The following is a 27,338-nucleotide window of genomic DNA, read 5'->3' on the forward strand; positions in this document are numbered from 1 at the left end:
ATAGTCAATGGCGAATAATTTAATAAAGTGACCGTGTTTTGAGGAATTTTGCTTTTGAATCCCACGCTATAGGTGCTCTTTATCTGGAAACTAACTTTCTAGATCCAAAGTAGATAATTAAAGTACTGTAATATGTGTGTTCGGGATTCAGAGATATATAAACTTATAAGCCACTATGTATCATTCATAGATTGAACAGTGAGATGCCTAATTCTTTAAGATGAGTCAATTAATGTTACTCGTTTACCAAATATAGGTCGTTGATTCACTTGTAACCGACTATCTTATCATTTATGTGTATATATTCTGGCATTTGTGTGGTACATTTTATTTATTCAAATACCTAAACATCGGTACAAAGAAATGCAAAATATATATGCGCCACACAAATCATTCGATGTGTGAGGGCTGAAATTCCGCCCGGGTGTCTATATTGAAGCAGAGAGAGTGAGAATGTAACTCAATAAATACATTTTCTATCGTTTACTAACTCCAACTATGCCCATCAAATTAATAATGTCAGAGTGATAATTAAGCTAAAAAATATTATACATTATCTCAGACGAACAACTGTGCTTTCGATGAGAACGCTGATATCTTCACTGAAAAAGTCAAGAATGTACAACTACAGAATAACAAAACGAACAAAAAATCACATTTTTACGTATTAGGTGTTCTCTATCTCTCCAAATCCTCATTGCTATTGTGTGGCGCATATATATTTAATGCTCCCTTTTATTAATGTTTTTGTTCAAATAAATAAATAATTCCTTTATATTTTTCGTGCTGTTTTTTAATCCTTATGTCTTTAATCAGAGAATTGTGGATTCATGACGGGAACAGTGGAAACTGGAAGTAATGAGTCGGATGAGTCTGTTGAGGCATGGTGGGAGAGTTTTTTAAAGCAAAAGCTTGCTGATGATGAGTTAGATGTAGAACTTCGGTCTGCATGGGAGAACTGTGTTCAGAGACGAGCTAAATTTGCTCAAGAAGTCAAACGAATAATGGAGTTATATCAACCAATAGAGAAGTTACTTAACTCTACACTTAAATCCGATCGTGAACAACGAGGTCAAAGTCTCTATAGAGAATGGGGTAATACTGTTAAAACTCAATCATGTATTTATTTTTGTGTGCACCCTGAGTCCCGACCGTTGTTTCTACCTTGATGTGGTGGTCGGGCTTACCTATCGTAATGAACCAATCGAACTATACCGGCAGGAACAATCGTTCCTCAAGGTCCTACTATGCTAGACAGGTCGGTTGAAGAGCGGTAAGACTAAAAGCAGCAAACCTAAGGCCCAAGGGCGAAGTCGTACTGCTGACTATACAGAGGTGTGACGGCCTTAAAGTGTTTCATTCAGATAACGAGCAAAACAGCAGTGCTTCCTTCCCACAATGAGGGCTGGGGTTGGAAATGGTCGTCCCTAAAAATGTCCACCTCTCCTTATTCCACAGATATCCGTCTCCGACGGTAAGGTCTCAACAAGTACGGAGCTAACATAAAAACGACTCACTAAAAGGTCGTGTATGACCGACCTCAAACAGTTGTCCCTTGGGCACTGCGGTCACGTTCTCGGGTCACTAAGACTACCCCTAACCCTATCTCCTTTTCAGGTACCTCCAGAAGAACCCTTTCATGGTGTGGGCAACCGGGAAGCGGTAACCCCCTTCCCACCTCCAACAGCACCTTAAGCTTATTGACTTAAACAATTACCTTTTAATCATTCGGTTTCTAGTTTAAACCCTTTTACATGCACTTTGATATGGCGCTACAAGCTCTATTTCTAGTAGCAATCAATTTCGGAATTCGTAAAGGCATATTAATTCATGAAATTACCTTTTCTAGCCAAATTAATGCTGTGACTACCGTAAAGAAAATTCAGGTTTGTGCATACTACCATAGCTTTCGTTGCACGAAGAAATCATATCATCCTCCTGTTAATATTACAAACTGCCTGTAAATTGCTATTTTTCACATTTCCCAATGGTTCACTGTCTAGAGTAAACATAATTAAAAATTTTCAATTCTTTACGAGTGCTTTGTCTTTTATTGGTATAAAGCACCTACCATGCGGACTCTTTTCACTGGTCGATTGAACGTTATTTATGCAATTAGTATATAATTGCTCGATAAGACAATGTTGCCGATACACTGGACGTCAAACGCTTTACTCACTAGGCGACCTTCGTGAGGAGAGTCGTATGATGACAATCATAATTTAAGTTGACCATTGTTACTATCCAACTAATTAACTGTTAAAAGTCAAAAAATCGGTGTTCCTACCTAAAATCCACAGATCATGTTATGTTTAGTCTCTAATTGATACAAATTCCACAAATAAAACTTTATTGACTGTTGTACTTCTCTCCCTGTCTTACATAATTCTATAAATTGGCTAAATTTCTAAAAAAAACTTTCGTTTTTATTTTATCAGGCAAAATACGTCGAAAAGAATGCCTTCTAGCTTATTACGATAATGACACATTTCGCGCTACTTACACTCGACAACGTTATATAAATAGTTCTACAAGTTTCCTTCAGGTAAAAAGAAACTCAAATATATTTTCCTTTTTTGAAAAAATGGGGTTCCCTTTATAACAACTATCTGTCTATTAATGTTTAAACATACCATTTTTTGTATGTGAGGGGTTTTGTGTTTACTCTTATGAACATTGTGGTTTTTGTTACAGCGAACTAGGGATTTAAGGAAACCAAACATACCTATACATTCAATAGTGAGGTGCTAGTTTGAATCAAGGTTTTTGTTTATTTATTTGAACACATAAGTATTGGTACCAGGGAGCACCATATATATATTCGCCACACAAAATATTGTCATTTCATTTAATTGTGTGAGGGCTATGATACTGCTTGGGTTCCCAGACCGAAGCAGGTGGTTTTCTTAGGGGGCTAAACCCGGGGCCTTCGATCTAAAGGTTTGATCCACAAGGCAGTGGAGCAACGTCAGGAGATGCAGTCCCATGGTAGCCGGTGACTAACAATTGGTTCATACGTCATTTGTTCCTTCAGGATACTGGAACCCATGTGCCCCATTGGTTTGGAATGAGGGTTTTCCAACTCCCCTAGGTGAACTTTCCGTGTCTACTAATTCGGTTAAAGCGCCAAACATTCACTTTTCGTCCTTTCAATTTTGTAAACAACACCCCCGCCACGAGAAGGCAGTGAGTAGGACTCTCCTGACAGAGGCTGTATACGCGTGGCCGTGTGAGAGTATTTGAAGGGAGAGGGTGGGGCCACCTCACTCTCTGTCGTACCAGGACATTTGGGGGCTGTAGTGAATCAGCCATTTCTAAGTAAATCTTTTATGAGGTCATCAGAAATCTCTTGTTAGCGTAATACTTTAGTTGAAAGTTACACATATCTACCTATTATGCATGTCAACATTCATAAGACATAATTGAAGTTTACAAATGTTTCATGTATCGTGTATACAAGTATGATTATACATATATGTGATGTGAATAATATTGGCAACATCCATTGTTGTAATGTTTATAGCTTCTTTCCATTCATTGGTTTTCAAAACGTGAAAAGATTATTTAGTATTCAGGGGAAGTTGTTGTCTGCGACTATGATACACAAGGGTTATGGATATATTTCAAACAAACACTGAGTGCTACTATTACAGGATCTTGAATTTGACTTTTGTTCTTTATTCTATGTTTACGTCATTAGAATAAGTGGATTAAGGTTTGAATCTAGGACGTAGAGAAGATAGGAGTTGAATATTTACTCATTATTATATGTGCATTAGTAAATGTACTCATTATTTTCCATCAATGAGTCCAATTTTGTTCTTTCAACTTTACTCCTTAGGCTTTAGTTTATCGAATTATACCAGAAAATCCAGATGTTGAAATTTATTTACGGGACCATGTTAGTCGTATAATTAGTATTGGTGTTGGTCCCGGACCAGATATAGCTGCTTATTTGGCATATGCACGTTGTCGTGGCTTTACTCAACGTATTGTTTATTTCGCCATTGATCAATGTGCTGGATGGGGTAATTATCTAGCTGCTTTTGATCGTCAATGGTCATCTGAATATCAAGTGTCTGTTTGGTTTAAAAGTTCACGTTTTAATAATCGGGATGATGTAGAGACCCTACCAGATGCAGATATGATAGTATTTAGTTTTGCTAATACAGCTCTTATGGCTAGTACTATTTGGCCGTTGTTACAACAGCGTTATCGATTCATCATTGTTTTAGATGGAATTAAGGAGGTAAGTAAAAGTATAAAATAGATTTCTAATTATTTTGATTGTTTGGTTAAGTGATTTGTGGAGAATACTAATATATGGGTGTGAAACCTAGCTTTGGGAATAGAGGATATTACTATTTGATTATTGATGTATTCGAAACATTGCTCGCATATGTCGGGACCATCAAGTAATCACTGCTAAGGTTAGACACAGGGTACTAGGTAAAAATGGTGGACCGTTTAACGAGGTAGTAAGTCTTCACTGACGGAGTGGGTTGGGTCATTTATAATGTATGCCTAAAGACAACCTACTAGGACACATGATGATCACTTCCTCAAGGGCAGATTGAAAAAAAGGAGCGGCCAAACTAAGAAGTGGTATTAGTTCATGCAGTCATTGATCTTTTAACCCAACTGTGTTGATTGGTCTAGGTTACCTGGTTGGGTTCCGCATGGTTGGAGATGTGTGACATGACTTATAATTGGTCTTAGTCGTGCACATGTATTTGCTTCCCATCTACTTTTGGACCTTGGGTTTTTCAAATCATCCAATGTTTTTTCTATTCTATTAATTCATTCTTTCTTGAATCCTTTTATCTAGGCCTAATGTTTTCTACTACTCTTACATTTATCTTGATAATTTCATTTCTTCGTATTGATCTTATATAGTAATTTGAGCGGGTGCATATATGTTCTTAGTTATATATCTCTGATGGCTGACTCAACCCACGAATTATTGAAACTTCTCAATAACACCCTTTCATGACCCTCTTTCTCGCTACCATTGGAATTTATCAGTTACTATTTTCCGTTAAAATTGTTGCAAATTCATCCTGATGGCTGTCGCTGGTGCCCATAAGATCCTTATTCTGATTGGATAGTTAATGAGGAGCTTTCGAGTCAGTTAACGTCTACGAGATCTAAATGTTCTACACTAAATCGCACCTCATACTCAAAAGGAATTGTGCTAGACGTTATATAGAACGATAATTTGTTTGTATTAATAATATTTGGCTGAAGTGATTTAGTAACAAGTTCTAGATTTAAGTATCATGCTAGTAACCTTAAGGCGGCATATTGTAACTTTAGTCTTAAAAAAGTAAATGTTCTCCATAACGTACTAACTCATATCACCAATTGTTGCAGTTTTAAACATTACTTATTAGCTATTCATCTTGAAACGGAACTATTTGATTTGCCTACAATCTAGATGAAGCTTATATTCCTTTAAAAAGTTCGAAATCGTGTCGTACTGTCTTCCGAGAGTGGGGAGAGTCCGAACTCCCTCTCGAAACGCTCTCACATGGTCACGCGAATATATGGCCTCTACCAGGGAAGTCCTACTCACTGCCTTCTCACGGCATTACTGTTGTTTACGAAATTGAAAGGACGAAAAGCGAATCTCCGGCAGGAGCTTTAACTGGGTTGGTGGACACATAAAGTTCACCTAGGAGAGTTGGAAAACCTTAATTTCAAACGAATGGTGCACATGGGCTCCAGTATCCTGAGGTGACAAATGGCGTATGAATCAATCGTTGACCACTGGTTACCATGGGACTGCATCTCTTGACGTTGCTCCACTGCCTTGTGAATCAAATCTTCAGGTCAAAGACTCCGCGTCTGGCCGCCTAAGAAAGCCACCTGCTTCAGTTTTGGCACCTTGGCAGTATCACAGCCCTCACACAAATCAAATGAGATTTGTTCGGCGCATACATATCTGATTCCCTCTTGGGCCAATATTTATGTGTTTAAATAAATAAATAAATAGATCATTAAAGGTTAAAGCTTTTTTTAATCAACGACTGCCGGAATTCCTCTTCCTAACATTTTATTGATTTTTGTAGGACACCAAGTCGATATTATTAGCTCACAACAATTTTTACAGTCTGATACATCTGATAATTTTTGGCATCATGCCAACTTACAATTTGTGTATTCTATTTTATTTCTCCCCAAGGTTGTTGTTGATAGTTTCTTGAATGCTGGATTTAAAGATATTACTCTTACTGAACGAACAAAAGTATATTATCATTTTAATGGAATTCTTCCTCTTGAATCTTCCGCCGACATCAGATAATGTACGATGAAGTTAACTGGTATTCTTCCTCCTTTTCTTTTCTACGATTTCTCATTGTTTTTATCTAACATACACATTATTTTGTATCATAGTTTTGAACAAAACAACTCTAGTTTTTTTCCTTTTTGAAATTTCATGGTTCTCTCCTCTTTTTCTATCAACTTGATTTTGTCATCTATCAAGATATTAACATCTCAACTATGATCAATATTTTGTATAAAACAAAGATTGCAGTACATATCTACGTTTTGATTCATAACTCTATGTATATATCAGTCAGTCAGTCAGCTACAACGTAGGACCAGGCACATTTATGCATCCGTCCAAGTTGCCATACCTCACTCATTAGCACAACAAGATGAACACTGAATTCATAGAAGTAGTTAATTTAGTGGCGGTAGTATATAAAAGATAGGTTGTATATAAGGATATAGTATAGGAAGGAAGGACGTTATGAAGCAATTTTAATCTCAAGGTTTAAGGGAAGATAAAGAGTGTATACACCTGTGCCATTGTAATCGATTCTGAGCCATGTCACCTAGAGTCTCCAACCATTGGTTACGATAGTCACGCGGACGCCAACCAAGTAGTCTGCATCTACCAACATGGCTCAGACTAGAAGTTAGTGACTTCAAGCACTGATGCCACGTTTTGGTTTGGTCGCCTCTAACTCTCTTACAACCATCCCCTACACTAGTCAGCATAGCACGTCGTGGTAATCAGTCTATGTATATATAAGTATAGGGAATTTGTGGAGATAGTTGAATTTTGCGCTCCATAACACAAAATAACCTTAGTTAGATAACCATTTAAAGCTTAAAAGCCCTCCACAACTGTTTCGTCTTAGTGTATTACCCCCTCAACAGTGGGTACTCATAAATCCGCTAAGGTTCGGACCTAAGACCATCGGGTATCGTTGCAAGCATCCGAATATTAGACTACTGAGTTGGTATCCAGGGGTTTGAGAGCTTAACTTTAACCAATTCACTGCACAATGTCATTGTGGAAATCTACCTCACACTCGGAATGGTTGAAATTCACAGCTTAGACAAATAGATTGGTGAACTCCGACTAAGTGGTCTAAATGTTCTCCTGAATGCCTGAAGGTCCCGGAATGTAGTGGATACACGCTACTGAGTAGTTCCATACTAGGACGAAGGAGTTGTCCAGTGCTTCATGGTTTTTGACAACCGTTTAGCTAAGGTCAGTCCATGATAAAATATTTTAAATAAAGTTTTCTATCTTAGTCTGAACATTTAAGGCTTTACATAAAGTAGTGTTATATTCGAATTGATTGAATCTGAATATTCAGACCTATTTCAATCAACTCAGATGGTTTCACGAGGTATGAAGGTCTTAATTTTAATAAGTCCACCTAGGGGAGTTGGAAAACCCTCATTCCAAATCAATGGTGCACATGGGCTCCATTATCTTGAATCAATTGTTGGTCACCGGCTACCATGGAACTACATCTCCTGACATTGCTCCACTTCCTTGTGGATTAAACCTTCAGGTTGAAGGCTCCAGATATGGCCCCCTAAGACAACCTCCTGGTTCGGTCTAGCCTTCCGGACAATATCCCAACCCACACACACAAATCAAGTGACTTGTATAGCGCATATGTATTCGGTACCCTTTTGTATCAATAAATAAAACATAAGAAAGATATTTTTTCAAATATATTTTTTAAATGTTTGTTGGCTTGGATACAAATCTCTTTAGTTCAAATAATAATAATAATAGCATGTATGCATTTCCTATAATAATGTTATATCATTTATTTCTATAGAATGTATATAAACCTAAATATAATTTTTTTTGTATTCTTTTTTTTGGTAAATACATTACGTAATCATATGAAAAATTTACTAATGTAGACTTGGAAAAAAAGAGAATCATTGAAACTGATCATGGTTTTTTTATTCTGTCAAGATTGTTGCTATCGCAATTTTTTTTCTCTATTTTTTTGGTAAAAAAAAGAGAGAAAAGTTTTGGAGACTGATATTTTCCTTGGAAACAAAAAAAAATAAATCAATAAAGAATATTAAGTTGGTACTATAATAGCTAATTCCCCTGAATTGATGATAGAACTACGATTCGTATTATTATGATTATGATTATTACCATTTAAATAAATTGACCAATCAATATCACGTAATAATAGAAAATCTTTTAATGATACTGGTATAGGTAATAAAGGTAATGATTCAATAAGACGAAAACCTAAATGTTGTCTTATTACTTTACGACACCATTTTTGTAATGATTTCACTTCAAGTAAACCATTATAACGTCGTGTTAATAAATTTTGATGAATTAAATGAGAATTTTTCATTGTTGAATGAATTGTATTCGTGTCTGTAACATTATTGCCAGATGATGAGGAGGAGGCGGATGTCGACGATGATGAGGATGAACTTGCACATACTGATGATATACTATTTGAATGAATTGGTAAATGTGTACAAAAACAACCAACTTCAGCTAATATTCTAGCCATATCAAGATGTCCACGTTCTAATGCCATTTTAAATGGTGATTTTTCAAATGGATTTATAACTGCACGTGAATTCGATTCTGATTGAATCATGGATGGGGTTATAGTAGTTTGTGTAGTTTTTGATATTATTGAATGATTTAATGATGATGTAAGTAAATGTATATTGGGGGGTAAACGTTTAGCTGGTCTATCTAAATCATAATTATATGCAAGAAATAAACGTAATAATTCTAATCGATTATATGCAACAACATCATGTACAAATGATTCTCCCAAATTATTATAATTATATTCAATATACCAATTACCTGTTGATAAATAGAAAGAAAAAAAGTGAAGAAAATTAAAAAATATATATATATGTGCTACACATACTCATTCTATAGGAAATGATATTCTATCATGCAAATCATTCGATATGTACAAGTGTTGGGATACTTCTGGGGTGACTAAATCGAAGCAGGTGGTTTTCTTGGGGAGCCACATCCGGAGCCTTCAACCTAAGGGGTGTAATCCACAAGGAAGTGGAGCAACGTAAATAGATGTAGTCCCATGGTAGCCGGTGACCATCAATCGATTCATACGCTACTTGTTCCTTCGGGATACTGGAGCACATGTGCACCATTGGTTTAGAATGAGGATTTTCCAACTCCCCTAGGTGGACTCACTGTGTCCAGCAACCCGATTAAAGCGTCGAACATTTAATTTTGGTCCTCTCGCTTTCGGAAACAACAGTAATGTCATGAGAAGGTAGTGAGTAGGGCTTTCATGGCAATGGTTTTATGCATGTGGTCATGTGAGCGCTTTGGAGAGGGAGAGCTGAACTGAATCTCTCCACTCTCGACCGTACCAGGGCATTCGGGAGCTATGTATTACGACACATTTAGTGTGTTTCAAAACATTATTGAAAAAACTTACCACAGTCCCATTCAGTCTGTTCAGTGAATACACAAATTCTATTTTATAAAAATTACAAGAATGCTATCTCCTTTACAGTAGTCACATGTGTCGTATCGTCATTCTCATTGTTTTAAACATTGTTAGGTTTCTTGAGAAATCAAACTATTTAACTGCCTTATTCGTTTTATATAATTAAGCAGGTATTCTGAGATAAGGACTCACATCAATAAAGAGTAACACTGATGGTAGTAATCAGTTAAGCTACTGAGAGTGTTTTGATAAAGCTGTACCCACTAACAATCGTTTGAAGTGTTGTTCACTATCATGAATTTGGATTGCAAACCGGTGATTAAAAATATAAAAGACTTCAAATGTCCAATGTTTTTATCAACTCAGGACGTTGATAGTTGTACTGGACATGCATCACCCTAGCAATGTCTGTAGCCCGAAATGAAATGCTTGATTCATTAGAAAAAAACACCCGTCTCCTTCAAGGTATTATCTTTGTGACTAGTCTTGCTGAGAAACCAATAGCTTTTAGTTAAATTCAAATTTAATGAAATGTCATAAATCATAGAGACAGACATCATCATCATCGATAAAATCATTTATTGACTTTATCAAGTTGAAAATTAGCTTAAAAACTTAAACTATTTTTAATACAGGATAAATAATCTACCCGAAGTTTGTGCTGATGACGTCGTTCAGAAGCTCCACGACTAAACCATCTATCTCAGAGAACAAAAACTCCATCATAATCTAAAGATATCTTGATGTCGAAATGAAATATCATGTACCTATTGTTGAAGGGTCTTGTAGTAGAACTACACAACTATCCTGTACCAGTACCATCTAGTTGTCAATTCTGAACTGTTCTCGATAAAATGTTAAGTTCCTCAAGTTTAAAAATTACTTAACACACTTGTAGAAGACTATTGTATAGATATTACTTATTTACCTGCTCTTAATAATATTTCAACAATATGTATATAATTCTTTTTTACAGCAATATGTAAAGCTGTATCACCAGTGCAAAAATCTCTTTTATATAAATCAATATCTTTATGTTTTATTAATAAGCTAACAGCTTCACGTTGATTATATGATACAGATTCCATTAATGGTGTTAGACCAATTTGATTTTGAGCATTTAAACGTGATTCAGCCTGACAAACAAAAAGAAGAAGAGACATTAAAAAACACTTAAGTAATAACTGAATCATGGAATTATATAGTAGAACATGCCCCTAAATGCCCTGGTACAGTCGAGAGTGTGGAGAGTCCGCTCTCCCTCTCCAAATGCTCTGACATGACCACGCGTATATAGCCTCTGTCAGGGAAGTCCTACTCACTGCATTCTCGTGACGAGGGTGTTGTTTACAAAATTAAGAAGATGAAAAGCGAATGCCCGGCGCTTTAACCGGGTTGGTGGGTATAGAGTGTCCACATAGAGGAGTTGGAAAACCGTGATTCCAAACCAATGGGCTCCAGTATCCTGAAGGAACGAATGGCGTATGAATCAATCGTTGGTCATCGGCTACCATGGGACTGCATCTCCTCACGATGCTCCACTGTCCCATGGGTCAGACCTTTTGGTCAAAGGCTCCGGGTGTGACTCCCTAAGAATACCACCTGCTTCAGTTTGAGCACCTTGGCGGTATCACAGCCCCACACAAATCAAATGAGATTTGTGCGGCACATATATATCTGGTGCCCTTTTGTACCAATATTTATGTGTTTAAATAAATAAATAAAAATAGTAGAATATAGTACAAACTTGTAATGACATACATCATCATACTTGGTCATAAGGATAATGAGTCGCGTCTTACTTAAGGTTGTCAAACGTTGGAATAAAGTTATCTCATTAACCAGAAAATTTATAGATTGTCTATTCTAGTGCTTAATGATCTCAACGAATAATTTTATACTTCAGCTTGTATGTCCTTATCTTAACCCACTTATATATCTGCCACTATTGTACTTTGTGATGGATAGAGACTGATCGTGTGTGAAATTTAATGGCGACTGAAATCAATCTATTTACATGATAAACCAAGGTGGCTAATGTTAACCTGGGTTACCTTTAGTATTGTTTTGAGATTAGTTTAACCTTAGAAAGGTTGGTAAGAGTATTTTTAGGTTGTATTTATGAAATCCGACTGCTTGACATTTAGTATGCTTAGTAACCGTCTGTGTTCAATAATCGTTGTTATCGAATTATTATTGTGACGAGTGAAGAAATCGTGGAACAAAATTCTGGTAATGGATGTTCCGGCAAAGTGATAATAATTCAGTTAATGCCATCATCTTAAAACATCGGCTCCAGCGCCTTGAATGTATTTTATGAAAGTTGCAATGGCGAAGATGCATCCACTCTTTGTGTTCTACCAAATTCTAATCTTCTGATTTCTTCATGTCCCTTTCTTTCTTTTCTCTTTCCAAATTTATTTCACTGGATTATACTCCTTGAACAACATCTTCAAACCTCAATCTTTCCGTTTACTGCTTATACTCTTACTACTTCTACCACTATGGGATTTGAATCGACAACTGGATCTCTGTACTATTGTGGTATGGCAACTCGAACTGATGTACGAAGTTCTACGTTGTGACTGACTGACAATAAGTAAATCGCTTGGAGTGTGAATGATATGTGAAACTGGGTTTTTTTTCAATTAATTAACATGCATTCACATCTTAAGAAGGATTATCAATACTTGATTGTATAACATTGTAAATGTTTCTTCACATAGTAAGTTACTGAATGATTATGGTTAATGCAAATAAATCCAACTTATACAAACATGACTGTTAATTTAACTGTAAATAAATCACATAAAATGTGGCATATTAAAAGATCATTTTTTTAGTTTAATAGTTGAATTCATGAATCAATTAAAGCTAGAACACCATAGAAAACCTGTAGGCACTGGACGGCCGTTTCGTCCTAGTATGGGACTCCTCGGCAGCGCATGTCCACGATCCCACTTGCTGGATTCGAACCCAGGACCTATCGGTCTCGCGCGCTCGAACGCTTAACCTGTAGACTACTGAGTTGACATCCGATAGTGTTAATGTCTAACTTCAACAAAACCCTTTTTTATAAGATCATTTTTTGATTAGTTTTGAGAGTCAGATAAATCCTTATCAACAGTCTTCGCCTTTTATAATTCGGAAGATTCATGCTTTTTCTAAAGTAATCAAATTGCCTTGTAGATTTAGTCTGAAGTTATTAGATTTATTATTTATTTATTTATTTAAACACATAAATATCGGCACAAGGAAGCACCAGATAAATATGCGCCTCACAAATCTCATTCGATTTGTGTGAGGGCTGTGATACTACCCAGGTGCCCAAACTGTAGCATGTGGTTTTCTTAGGGGACCACACCCGGAGCCTTTGACCTAAAGGTCTAGTCCACAAGGCAGTGGAGCATCGTAAGGAGATGCAGTCCCATGGTAGCCGGTGACCAACAATTGGTTCATACGCCATTTGTTCCTTCAGGATCCTGGAGCCCATGTGCACCATTGGTTTGGAATGAGGGTTTTCCAACTCCCCTAGGTGGATCCTCCACATCCACCAACCCGGTTAAAGCGCCGGACATTCGCTTTCCGTCCTCTTACTTTTGTGAACAACACCCCCGTCACGAGAAGGCAGTGAGTAGGACTTCCCTGGCAGAGGCTATATATTCGTGTGGCCATATGAGAGCATTTGGAGAGGGAGAGTAGACTCTCCCCACTCTCGGCTGTACCAGGGCATTTGGGGGCGAAGTTATTAGAAGCAGTTGAGAGTTCAGTAAGCAGACTTATCAAAGAGGTGGTTAGTTAATGACATGATATGATTATCAAATCATAATATCAATAGGATTACATAACACTTGATAACTCAAATAACGTTTTCAGCCATATACATTAGCCTAGCGGAATTCAAACTGTTAATTCTTATTCACTTAGTATTGTTTGTTTGAATCTTCCCATTGATGCTTAGGACTGCAAATGGTCAGTCTCTCATTGGCCATATGTGCATACTGTGAGTAGGGAAGTGTAGAGGATTAATTCCTCTATATCTGACTTCAATAAATAAATAATATCCCGCTAACTGAATATTTACTGCAGGCTAAATCTCCTAGTAGAATTACGGGTTTACTCGAGATTATTCAAAAGCCTGAACACCAGTTATAGAGATAGTTTATTGTTGAAGCTCGGTAAAAATCCACAAGCGTACAGATAGCAAGCACACAGGGAGAGCAAGTGAGTGTGTGTGTGAGTGTTAAAAATCCATATATATTTATGAGTGTTGATGGATTGTGGATAAATTATTGATTGTCTTTGTTTACAACCAATGAGAGAACAGATTAAGGATTGATGTGCAGACATGCGCTCAATCAGACTCACACATAAATTTACATAGTGGATTAATGTTAGGATTACAGAGAGCACAATAAATACAGTAGTTGAATGGGCTTGCTACAGAAGATTCAAACAAACAATACTAAGTGAATTTAAACTTCACCCCCATTGCACAAGCAAGTAGCTATCAAGACTCAGTAGCTGAGTGGATAACGTGATGGCGTTTGAAGCGAAAGGTACTGGGTTCGAGTTCCAGAGTGAACATCAACAAGTCTGAGATACAGGTACATTCAGCTGACGAGTCCCAAACAGGACGAAACGCGCATCTTGGACTCCACTGCTAGCCACTATCCATGTTTGCTGTTAATTCTTATATATTCAATTTATTTCTATAAGTTTATTGTAACAAAAATAGAACAACTCACTTTAATTAACATTCTAGTTATTTCTGTAGATCCTTGTCGACATGCATAATGTAATGCTGTTTCATCATTACGATCTTTTACATTCACATTAGCACCAAATAATAAAAGTCGTCGAACAGCCCATACTTTACCACTACGTGCAGCTTTCATTAATGGTGTTTTATTTGTAATATCCTAAAGTAGTTAAAACAAATATAAAAAATTTGAATTAGTGTAAGGGTGATTGTCTCTCCATAAACTGACATTAACAAGAATGAACTGGAAAGCTGTTATATCCTAGTTTATTAATTCTCAATGGAGTAGGTACATCAGTGATCCTATACGAGAACGGTCAGGTAATGTTTAGATCTCATAAAAGTAAGGAATGATAATGAACTCAAGAGTTGAAAAGAGGCAAGGAATAAGCGAAACTATTTCAGAGTGCAGATAATTATGATGATAGATCATACAGGTTGTCTAATCTATATTCTTATGTGTGGAAGAGGGTAATCCATTTCAAGTCTTATCATAAACTGTCATTAGTGCAAAGCGAACCAATTTAGTCAACAAAAAATAAGATGAAGAAGAGGATGAGCCTATTGGATTTCATTTCTAATCATTATTAAATACAATCACAGTCGATACAAACTAGACTCAAAAATGAATAGTCTCTTTTAATAAAGGATACCAATAGTAAGGAATGACGTTTCAAGTGACAGATACTGGATTCAAGTCTCAGTGTAAACGTCAACACTGGATTGCGAGGAAATACTATTAGCTAGTTTCAAACAAGATAAAAACGTGTATTCCAGAATTCCACTGCAAGAAGCAATCCAAATACAAATCGCTAATCAAACATTGTAGATAAAAGAAACCAGTCATACATTTATTGAATAGAAAATAAAGATATATTATCAACTATTGAGAAGAAAACTGTTTGTTCTGAAGATACTATGATTATAACTCTTTTAATATGAAGGGTGTTTTTTTATCTCCAGCGGAGGAAGAAACGCTGGAAGTGGATAGGACACATATTGAGGAAAGCACACAGCCGTGTCACAAGGCATGCCCTCACACGGAACCCTGAAGGCCAAAGGAGAAGAGGAAGACAAAAGAATACATTACGCCGAGAAATAGAGACAGACATGAGAAGAATGAACAAAAGTTGGATAGAACTAGAAAGGAAGGCCCAGGACAGAGTGGGTTGGAGAATGATGGTCGGCGGCCTATGCTCCATTGGGGGTAACAGGCGTAAGTAAGTTTTTTTATCACATACTCAGAGACAAATATGGAATCGAATTTAGAATTTCAAACTCATGTTACTTTTTTTTTGAGAAGATACATGATCTTTATTCACTGTTCCCAGTTAATTATTCTTCCAATTCCAACTTTATTGAATCCATATATGTCATCTAACACTAGTAAGAATGTTGTGTTCAGTGTGTTCCATTAAACACAATCAATCATGATAAAGTTGTTAAATATTAGCATGGGTCAAATCACAAGGTGTATACAATTTGTTAAGGGTCCACTAAATAATTGCGATCGATAGCCGGCAACACTTTAAGATGATTTAGAATAATTTCGTTCTCTCAATGTTTACTATTCCTAAATGTCACTGGCACCACGATTATTGCAACACCTTCCGAAACAGCTCTGTTAATTTTATCACACAGCAGTGCAATGTTTCGCTAATCTTTCACCTCGATAACCGTAAAATTTTTCGTCCCCACAGGATAGGTGGGATCTTGGGCAGACCTCCACATCTTATTGAATGTGTACTTCATATTATTTTGTGTCATAGTCATATATATTGTTATATCCCGAAGAGAATTATGAATGGTAACTTTTGAGAACTATTTATGGACCAATATGATACATATATTTCCTATTGTATAACTGTTAAGTAACTAAACTGTTCATATTCATGTTCGTTTTATTATGAGCTTTATTTCGACCCATAGGCTATTACTGTACGATTTACTATTCTTGAGTTATACCCAGTCTATTAATTACTGTTCCCCCTACTCACAGCCATAACTCCGCCTGTAGCTCTTCTAGAGTTACTGCCGGTCCCAAGCCCGGGTAAAGGAGGAGGGTTGGTCATGAGGTTAGCGACCCCATCCCGTAGAAAAGCTAACTCGCTAAAAAAACGCTAACCAGAAAAAATAATTCAAACCATTTAAACTCTGCCCTGGGAGTTGAAGGAATAATTATGACGTCTCATGATGAAAGCCGAAATTCTTCGGAAGTCACGAGACCGATGCACCTTCTAACAACCAGAGCAACACTCTTTATAGGTACATGGAACGTCCGGACAATGTGGGAGACAGGAAAGACCAGTAAAATAGCAATGCAAATGAGGAGATACAACTTGGCAGTACTCGGAATCAGCGAAACCCATTGGACACAAACTGGACAACAAAGGCTAGGTACAGGAGAGATGCTGCTGTACTCCGGTCACGAAGAGGAAAATGCTCCGCACACACAGGGAGTTGCTCTAATGCTTTCCAAAGAAGCACGAAATGCACTTGTGGGATGGGAATCTCATGGACCGAGGATAATCAAAGCATCATTCAGAACAAAGAAGCAAGGGATCACAATGAACGTTATCCAATGTTATGCACCCACCAATGATAGCAACGACGATGATAAAGATCACTTCTATGAAAGGCTGCAATCAATTATAGCAAAGTGCTCACGAAAGGACCTGACCATCCTGATGGGAGATCTAAATGCTAAAGTTGGAGTGGACAACACAGGATATGAAGATGTAATTGGACGATATGGACTAAGAGAGAGAAATGAAAATGGGGTGAAACTTGCAAACCTATGTGCATTCAACAAATTGGTTATAAGCGGCACAATATTCCCACACAAGAGCATACACAAAGCTACATGGATCTCACCGGACCAAATCACAGAGAACCAGATAGATCACATCTGTATCAACAAAAAATTCCGAAGATCAATGGAAGATGTGAGAACCCGGAGAGGAGCTGACATAGCTTCAGATCACCACCTGGTTGTGGCCAAGATGAGACTGAAGCTAAAGAAAGACTGGACAACTGGACAAACAGCACTAGAAAGGTTCAATACAGCCTTCCTTCGAGATACTGACAAGCTCCATGAATTCAAGATAACTCTCAACAACAGGTTCCAGGCTCTACAGGATCTACTGAAAGAACAAAAAACTACTCTGGAGGACAACTGGAAAGGGATAAAAGAAGCACTAACTTCAATGTGCCAGGAGGTTCTTGGTCCTAAGAAGCATCACCAAAAAGAATGGATCTCTATGGGGACCCTGGACAAAATTCAAGAAAAGAAGAACAAGAAACTAGCAATTAACAACAGCCGAACACGAGCAGAGAAAGTCAAAGCACAAGCAGACTACGCAGAAGCAAACAGGGAAGTGAAGAAAAGCATTAAAGCCGACAAGCAGAAATACATGGACGAACTAGCAACGGCGGCGGAAAAAGCTGCGAGAGAAGACAATATGAAGCAACTATATGATACAACGAAGAAATTGGCAGGAAGATATAACAAACCAGAGAGACCAGTCAAGGACAAAGAAGGCAAGACAATCACTGAGATTCAAGAACAGAGGAAAAGGTGGACAGAATACTTCGAGGAACTGCTGAATAGACCAGCCCCATTGAATCCACCGGACATCGAAGCGGCCCACACTGACCTTCCAATAGATGTCACTCCACCAACGATCGAAGAAGTCAAGATGGCCATCAGACAAATCAAAAGTGGGAAGGCGGCAGGACCTGACAATATACCAGCTGAAGCACTGAAGTCAGACATTGAAATAACTGCAAATATGCTTCACCTTCTATTCGAGAAGATTTGGGAAGAGAAACAAGTGCCAACGGACTGGAAAGAAGGATATCTCATAAAGATACCAAAGAAAGGAGATCTGAGCAAATGTGAGAACTACAGAGGCATCAGTTTGTTATCAGTACCAGGAAAAGTTTTCAACAGAGTGCTGCTGAATCGGATGAAAGACGCAGTAGACGCCGAACTTAGGGATCATCAGGCTGGATTCCGTAAGGATAGGTCGTGCACAGACCAAATTGCGACACTACGGATCATCGTTGAACAATCAGTTGAGTGGAACTCATCACTATACGTCAACTTCATTGACTATGAGAAGGCGTTTGACAGCGTGGACAGGAGAATATTATGGAAACTTGTTCCACACTATGGACTTCCTGAAAAGATTGTCAACATTATCCAAAACTCATACGATGGACTACAGTGCAAATTCATGCATGGAGGACAGCTGACAGATGCATTTCCAGTAAGGACCGGAGTCAGACAAGACTGTCTACTCTCCCCATTCCTCTTCCTTCTAGTGACTGACTGGATTATGAAGAATTCGACATCTGAAGGGAAATATGGAATACAATGGACTTCTCAGAATCAATTAGATGATTTGGACTTCGCAGATGAATTAGCCCTCCTTTCTCATACACACGAACAAATGCAGATGAAGACAGCAAATGTAGCAGCAGCCTCCTCATCGATAGGCCTCCACATTCACAAAGAAAAAAGCAAAATTCTCAAATGCAACATGGAGAACACCAACCCAATCACACTTGATGGTGAAACTCTGGAAGAGTTGGAAACATTCAAATACCTGGGGAGCATCGTTGATAAACAAGGAGGATCAGATGCAGATGTAAAGGCGAGGATTGGCAAAGCAAGGGCTGCATTTCTACAATTGAAGAACATATGGAACTCAAAACAACTCTCAACCAATTTCAAGGTCAGAATCTTTAAAACGAACGTCAAGACAGTCCTACTGTATGGAGCTGAAACGTGGAGAACTACTACGACCATCATCAGGAAGGTACAAGTATTTATAAACAATTGTTTACGCAAAATACTCAACATTCACTGGGCGGATACTATCAGCAACAGCGTTTTATGGGAGAGGACAAACCAGCTTCCAGATGAAGAGGAAATTAGGAAAAGACTTTGGAAGTGGATAGGACATACATTAAGGAAATCACCAATGTGCATTACAAGGCAATCCCTAACTTGGAATCCAGAAGGGAAGCGGAAAGAGGAAGGCCAAAGAACACATTACGCCGGGAAATAGAAGCAGATATGAAAAGGATGAATAACAACTGGAAGTGACTGGAAAGGATTGTTTGGAATAGAGTTGGATGGAGAATGCTGATGAGCGGCCTATGCTCCTTATTGAGGGGTAACAGGCGTAAGTAAGTAAGTACTTACAGCCATATTTGGCTGAATCTTGTACAGATGTTGTTTCTTATTTTATGATACGATGTAGTCTGTCTGGTTGGTATATAAACCTAGTATGTTTGAAAATAATAATTTATATTGCAGGGGCTGTTATTGGTGTTCTGGAATTAACTGGCTGGGCTAGGCAGATAGAAAGACCGACAAATGCTCTAGACTGCTCGTACGGGTTTCGTGTGTCATTGGTCCGATCAATAAATTGCTGGTCTCCAATTAGTGGCATCGTCACGTCATATTTAAACAGGACACTCAGGCACACGATATAAATAATATTACCATGGAGCATTTTGGTGAGAGAGATGCTTCTTGATGACGAACAACAAGTAGCATGAAACCTATGCACAGGGTTTCCTGTCGAACACTTTCAACTGTTTAACACTGACACACACTGAACAGCATTTCGATCCACTTAAATTATTGACAACATTGTAATTTGGTCGATAGAAATACTTTCGCCTGTTACCCCACCTCTAGTATGTGATTCTTAGGACATGAATCTGAACCACCTTGTTAACAGATTCAGTTGCTATGATAATCCTTATTTTTTTACATAGGTTTAGATTATTTGTATTGAATTAGAACAACATACACAAGCGAACGATATTGTTTTCAAATAGATCCCCATCAGGCTTTACTCTAATATACAGTAATGCATATACGAAAATATTAACCCAATTACGTCAATTGAGAGTCAGTGATAGCAGTAGAATAGATTACATAATAAGTGAAAAGTACAAATTGGTAATGTACTAGTTGTGATAAGAATAATAAAGGCTTGAATCAATATTTCATAATGGGAAATAGGTCAATGATTAGGCAAAATATTGACATCGAAATAACATTCAATAAAAATTATAAGATTATGTAATAAAAAGAAAGTGTTCAGATAATTGGACCATGAAGTGTATATTTAAGAAAAGAAAAGGGTAGGAGGGATGGAGACTTGGATTGTTAGCCCGAATTCCTATAGTTTCTGCTATGTGTAAGAGATGAGGTCGAACTCCATACAGAAAACTAGTACAAATAATATAAAGCACATTAAATGATTAATTTCTATGTACTACAGGACCGCTTTCGACCAAGTGTGATAGCACAAAGCTGTATATTATTTTGACGTTACCCTTTCTTAACCACAAATGGAGGTGTTCACTAACTCATTGGTTCAGTTGTTTGGTTGTGCGCCTAATACTTTCGTATATGTATATAAATATTATTGCATAATAAAGTCTGATGAAAATTTAATTGCAAATAATATTGTTCGACTTGTTTTGATATTATTCATTCGAAAGTCATCTTTGATATAAACCAAATTTAGCTGAAGAATCATCAAACTCAAAATCAGGACTCAGTGGCCGAGTGGATAACGCGATGGCATTTGAAGCGAAAGGTACTGGGTTCGAGCCCCAGAGTGAACATCAACAAATCTGAGATGCAGGTACATCCAGTTGACGAGTCCCCAATAGGACGAAACGCGCGTCAAACTGGATTCCACTGCTAGCCATTATCAATCTTTGCTTATAATGCTTGTCAATTAAGGCTATATCGAGGCAATACGTACAGTATGCACATATGTTAATAAGAGACCGACCAGTTGCAGTCCTAAACATGAATGGGAAGATTCAAACAAACAATACCAAGTGAATTTCAAAATCATTTAGATTTTGTGGCAAGAATGATACGTTTTTAACAACTTAACATATTTCCAATCTCAATCAGTCTGTAGTATAGAAAACCAGTCATCTCATTTCATATTGGGTGTGCTCGAATCTTATCAGCTTAAATGTTTTAGTATAAACTGATGGATTTCATCTAGTAGTTAATCATTAATTGTGATTATGGTCATTATTATCGTTTACTTGTTGTTACTTCGTCTAAAGTAAAAAGAAATGTTCTTCAATGGTCAGTTTAACAAGTTTGTAGAATTCTATTGATTAACACATGGGTCACGTCAGTTATTTTTAATTACTGGCAAGAATTTGTCAATTTAACAAAAACAAAATAGGTCATGGGTTCTAATTCCGCGGACGGGATTGTGGGTGCGTCCCATATTTGGACGAAACGGCCGTCCATTGCTTCCAGGTTTTCCATAGTGATCTAGCTTTAATTGATTCATGAATTCAACTATTAAAACAACAAAGTACTCATTCCATGACTTATTGTATATATGAGTCACGCTCTATAGACGAAAGTATTGCTAAGTTATCAAAGAACATTGAACAGCTGTTCTATTTTGATTTGATCCTTTGAACTGTAAGATATCATCCGATAAGTTAGAGGTTAGATAAATATTTATTGATAAAATAGAATGTAGTTCAGTTAAGTAAGATATGTAACTGTTGAGTGTTTACATAATTTATATACATGGCCTTTGATCATTCATTTGCATCTTGTGGTGTGTTTTACAACCTGAACTATCTTCTTGTCTGGTCTTTAAGTGTTTGACCTATACCGTGCTTTTGATGTACTGGAAATCTTTTCTCCATCTGATGACTATGATAGCTTCGAGGCCACGTTGCGCTACAAACTACTTATATGCAATCTTGTGAGTAGCGTCAATTACGATACATTAGTTAAGTCTTTATCTGAATTTGATGTTATTTGGTGGAGTAGTAAAACAAACCAATCAATACTGAACCAGGGTTTTGCCCTAGCTTATAAATAGTATTTAGTGTTGTACACCAACTCCAACAAAATGAATCAAACTAAAGATTTCTCAGGTTTCATGGCTAGCACATTCTCTAAAATTGATCTCAGATTGTGACAAAAATTACCTTCAGATTAGAATAATGTGTAAGGAACTTAATGTTGATGATCTTAAATCGTCTTCATTTACATATTAGTAAATACTGATTATAGCTATCAGTGAAGTCCAGGATATGCGTTTCATCCTACTTGTATTTCGTTAGACCGATGTTCCTGGATCCCGAGTGATGTTTACGCTGAGACGTAAATTCAATACATAACGCTGTAAACATTAAGGTGTTATGCACTAAGCTACTTGCTCGATTCCTCTCAACGAATACATTTAGAGTAAGTTTCAAAAATGTGTTTTAAGTTATAAAAGATAAAGATTAATAAATGTTTACATAAATCTAGGATAGAAGAATATACCTGAGCATCTACACAAGCACCATTGTTCAATAGTAGACTGAGTAGTCCACCATCACCATCTTCAGCTGCATAATGCAATGGAGTATTACCAAATGTATCACGTGCATCAATTTGTGCCCCAGCATTTAACTTAAATATTTGAAAATATGTAAATGTATAGATCACAATTATTGTTAACAAAATGTTAAAGAATGGGGGATAATTATAATAAAATAGATTATAGTACAGTAATGTGTTTGTGAGAATTGTGTTATATGAAGTTAATTTCCATTATGTACTAATATTGATGGAGCTACTTCTGGGAATCAGGGAGCCTTAAATAGATGATCCGTTCCCATCTATACTGCTTACTTAAAGCTCTGCTAGAACCTTTTTCATTAAGAGGATATCCAAAGATCTACATTACAAACTTAATTAAATTCGTGATATATAATAATGATCATCGAATATTGTTGTTGATGACTGTTTCACTTCAAATAAGGTTGAACTTCACCATTCAGAACTTTTCACTACAATTTCAGAAATTCATTTACTGAAGGTACAGCGTCTAGATAAATGTCTGTTCTTCTCATTTGTACTTCTCTTCATCTGCCTTACTGTTAGGATATTCACAAGAATATCCCAAAAATTATCTCGAATGTAAAGTGGTATGTTTTTAGACTCTTCACATAATTCACATGTTATTTCCTATTGGCCATTATTTACAGTGTCCTAACTATGACTTTCATGTGTCGTTTCCCTATTGGTCAATTTTGAGTCGTCCTAATTATAACCTTTACGTGTCCTTCCTTTCCATTGGTTACTGTTAATAGTCATCTTAACTGTATAAATATGCCTTGTCTGTAAACCATTTTTGTTCTGCTGCTGACCCCATAAACAATTCTCATTTAACGGCTGTGTTCTGATTTATTGGAGTTGGGGAACAGTGTTGGGGTCGAACTAGGATATCTGAATTTGGTCAATCGGTAGAACTTCGTGTAGTCCTATCGCGATACGTAATATTTGGGCAATTTATAACACTTACCGATTTTAAAAATCCTAATTAGATTTATGAATTATAAGAGGCTGAACATTTTATTTGTTAAAAGGTAGGAAACACTATCTTTTGACATTTTAATGAGGAGCAAGAGACCATCAAGATGAAAGGTTTATGGGAGAAAGATTGTATTCGATCGATTGCTTTCAACTGCCTAACATTTCAACACATAACACATGATTTCTAGTAACTTAAACTAGTGGCTACATTAAAACTTGATAGCCAGAATTCTATTAGAACTGTGGAATAAATGTGATCTCTGTCATTATTTCAGTTTATATGTCAATGTATAAAGTGTATCTAGTGCACTTCTTCACTTGGAACTAACATCATAGAAATATATAACCTATTCATACGGATGCATTGTTAGATTCATAACTGAATTTTAAATAAAAAGTATGATCAAATTATGACTAAAAGAGTGGTTTGTATTCATGTTATGTCCTGATAACAATAGTGAATGGCAACTTTGGGATCTATTTATGAACCATTACTGTGCATATATTACTTACTTACGCCTGTTACTCCCAATGGAGCATAGGCCGTCGACTAGCGTTTTCCAACCCACTCTGTCCTGGGCCTGTGCATATATTATTTATCGTATAATCACAAAATAACTAAACTATCCATATTCGTGTCCCCCTTATTATAAGCTTTATTTCGAACTATAAACTATTGTTATAAGATTTACCATTCATGAATTATACCCAGTCTATTGATTACTGCTCCCCCTTATTCACAGCCACATTTGGCTAAATCTTGTACACATGTTATTTTCTATTTTATAGTACGATGTAGTCAGTTAGATTGGAATATAAACTCATTATGTTTGAAATACAAGGATTCATACCACAGAGGTTCTTCTGGAATTAACTGGCTGGGATAAGCAGAAGCAGGACCGATAAGTACTCTAGACTGTTCGTACGGTATCCGTGTGTCATTGTTCCAATCGATAATTCGCTGCTCTCTGATTTAGTCTTATCACGTCATACGTTAACAAGGCATCCACTCAGCTACAGTTATAACAGTTAACAGTTGCGGAAATTTAAAGGTATATTAGATGAATGATTAAATTTATTTAAAAATAATTAACTCGAGTATCCTTGACTCGACTATACGTGAAATCCTGGATAGGGAATTTCAAACGAGGACAAAATATCTTTTTCATCTCTTTTTGAAAATTTAATAAACCTTCTAGATAACACAACGTATGAAATAGAACAAAAACCTAGGCCCAGAGTACTTTTTTACAGTTTGCTTCAAACCATCTAACATCAGCATAGGATTCAAATATACCAATACAGACACGAATAACATTAACTTAGAAAAAGGAAAAACAACTTATAATGCATACCAACATTTGAAGACATGATACTTGTTGACGTAAAGCAGCATAATGAACTGGACGACGTTGTAATGTACAAGTAGGTTGATGTACATTAACACCATTTTGTATAAGATAATGTAACATAGCTAAATTTCCTTTATATGCTACTAAATGTACTGGACATAAATCTGTATGATTTCTTTTACGAACCTTTAATAAAACAAGGAATAAAACATTTTAATGAATATAGAATGAATCAATTCGTTTGTTGATGATAAATTACTTACCTACTTACTTACGCCTGTTGCCCCTCGTGGAGGAGCATAGGCCGCCCACCAGTATTCTCCATCCAACCCTGTCCTGGGCAAGATGGTTAATTACATTATAAAATAAAAGATGTCACATTTTAAAGAAATGAAGGGTATTCAAATAAAGTGGTCATTATTTATTTCATGAGTTATTTTCCTGATAAACTTTCAAGCGGGAAAGTTAGGCTTTACTATTCACATTTAATTCAATTACCCATGTATATTACATATTGAGTAACAGAAATCTATAGCTTATCAGTTAAGCATTCCGAATATCAGAAAGTAGTTGATGAGGAGAAACAAAAAGAAAAAGATGTACTATTCCATTTGTGAAGTGTTAAAAGAATAAATATTAGGATGGGGGGCAAAACCCAACTCACACGTCCTCGTCGTGCCTCCCGGATCATGGAACTGTTTCCATGATCTAACGTGAGCGGTTAATCGTGGGTGGTCGAGATCGGCCCAATCAACCACTCTACCAATACCCCAAAAAACGATTACGAATGCTACAAAGAGTCATTGCATAACTATTGAGGGTTCAAAAAGAGAGGTAAAATGAAAAAAGAGTCTGCCCAAATAAAAACAAAAAAGACAAAGAGAATGGATTCTGTGTGGGTGTTATGTAATGGTTCTGAGTGACATTGCAGAAACAGCTATCCCACCCCGGTAGTTGTACCGTGCTTCGATGTAGCACTCTTCACCAGAAGGGCCTACAGGGCTTCACCATTCTATATGACTGGAAGGGGTAATATTAGGATAAAGATAAATAAAATAAAATAGTATCCTGAGTTTCATCTTCAGTAGTGTCCAAAATGTTATCAACTTCCAATTGAAGATAATATCAAAGTTGAGTTCATGAGTCAATTAAAGCTAGATCACTATGGAAAACCTTAAAGCACTGGATGACCGTTTCGTCCTAGTTTGCTTTTCAGATTTTGATCCATGAACTCAACTATTAAATTACTATAATCTCTACAAAACCCCTTTCTGATAATAATTTCAAAGCGTTCATCCCTATATTTTCAAATGAATAATTATCGCTATTATCTATATGTATTTACAAGCTTAGAGCTTATTGTGAAGTTAGTCACGTCAACATTTTAAAGGAATCCTCATTTTAGTTGGTTTATTTTCTTTTCTATTTACTGATGAAGTTCTTTTACTCCTTTGACATAGTGATTATCATTATTTTATAATATACATTATGGATTGATATACATCCGAAAACCATTGAAAACCAAGCAAGAACTAGTTAACTGCTTTATCCGAGCATGAGACTCAGTAGAATTAAAACCAGGACCTTCAGGTTTCACAACAGGCGCTTAACCTTTATTACACCAACCCAATATCTAATAGTTTATAAATTTAAGTTTGATTGATTTGTGTAATTCCCGGTTCAGTAGTTAGGAAACTAGGCACTCGCTGAGAGGCCTGTAGGTCCCGGATTATATCGTTGGTGGAATAGTGGATGCTCAATGCTGGGGAGCCTGATATTAAAAAGAAGCAGTCTAGTGTCGTCTGATCTGCAATAATTGATTGACTAAAATCAGTCCGTAATCTAAATGATATAATCAACAATTACCACAGAACCCCGTGTTATTTTTATAGCCATAGACTAATATTGCGTGGCAAAACCACCAATTTGAATCCCTATATGGCCTTGCATCTCTGAGTTGACTAACTACACGTCAAACTAGCACTAGTAACCTTGAGTCAACTGCTAAGTTTTTATTGTTCCATCATTCTTCAGTTCTCTTTCTTGCTTCCCTCCCTTCGAGTTCAGAAGTCAGTGCCCAGCCTCCGCAATTAGATGTTATATTT

The 27,338-nt window shown here is 36.7% G+C and overlaps 2 protein-coding genes and 2 non-coding genes across 4 annotated transcripts in view; 3 read left to right on the forward strand and 1 right to left on the reverse strand.

Moving 5' to 3' along the window:
* Positions 1-830: 830 nt before the first annotated feature.
* On the forward strand, positions 831-6,304 carry Smp_166000 (hypothetical protein; the record flags this gene model as incomplete). The annotated part of the gene is made up of 4 exons (XM_018795120.1): positions 831-1,119; positions 2,439-2,545; positions 3,842-4,249; positions 6,185-6,304. 4 exons carry the CDS (start codon positions 831-833, stop codon positions 6,302-6,304), a joined length of 924 nt encoding a protein of 307 aa, XP_018646997.1.
* A 1,815-nt stretch (positions 6,305-8,119) lies between these two features.
* Positions 8,120-27,338, reverse strand: part of Smp_166010 (ankyrin repeat-containing, putative) — a gene marked incomplete at its 5' end in the record, with an annotated part of 67,855 nt that continues 48,636 nt past the window's right edge. Inside the window, 5 exons of the mRNA XM_018795131.1 lie at positions 8,120-9,112; positions 10,663-10,870; positions 14,483-14,656; positions 22,847-22,975; positions 25,237-25,419. Of these exons, the coding sequence (XP_018646998.1) occupies positions 8,349-9,112; positions 10,663-10,870; positions 14,483-14,656; positions 22,847-22,975; positions 25,237-25,419 (1,458 nt within the window). The 3' untranslated portion in view covers positions 8,120-8,348. The remainder of the gene's footprint in view (positions 9,113-10,662; positions 10,871-14,482; positions 14,657-22,846; positions 22,976-25,236; positions 25,420-27,338) is intronic.
* Positions 14,253-14,319, forward strand: Smp_tRNA_00702_Gln_TTG.1.1. The gene has a single exon. It is a non-coding gene (tRNA).
* Positions 21,082-21,148, forward strand: Smp_tRNA_01110_Gln_TTG.1.1. The gene has a single exon. It is a non-coding gene (tRNA).

The sequence above is a fragment of the Schistosoma mansoni genome, assembly GCF_000237925.1.
Source record: "Schistosoma mansoni, WGS project CABG00000000 data, supercontig 0181, strain Puerto Rico, whole genome shotgun sequence".
Lineage (NCBI taxonomy): Eukaryota > Metazoa > Platyhelminthes > Trematoda > Strigeidida > Schistosomatidae > Schistosoma > Schistosoma mansoni.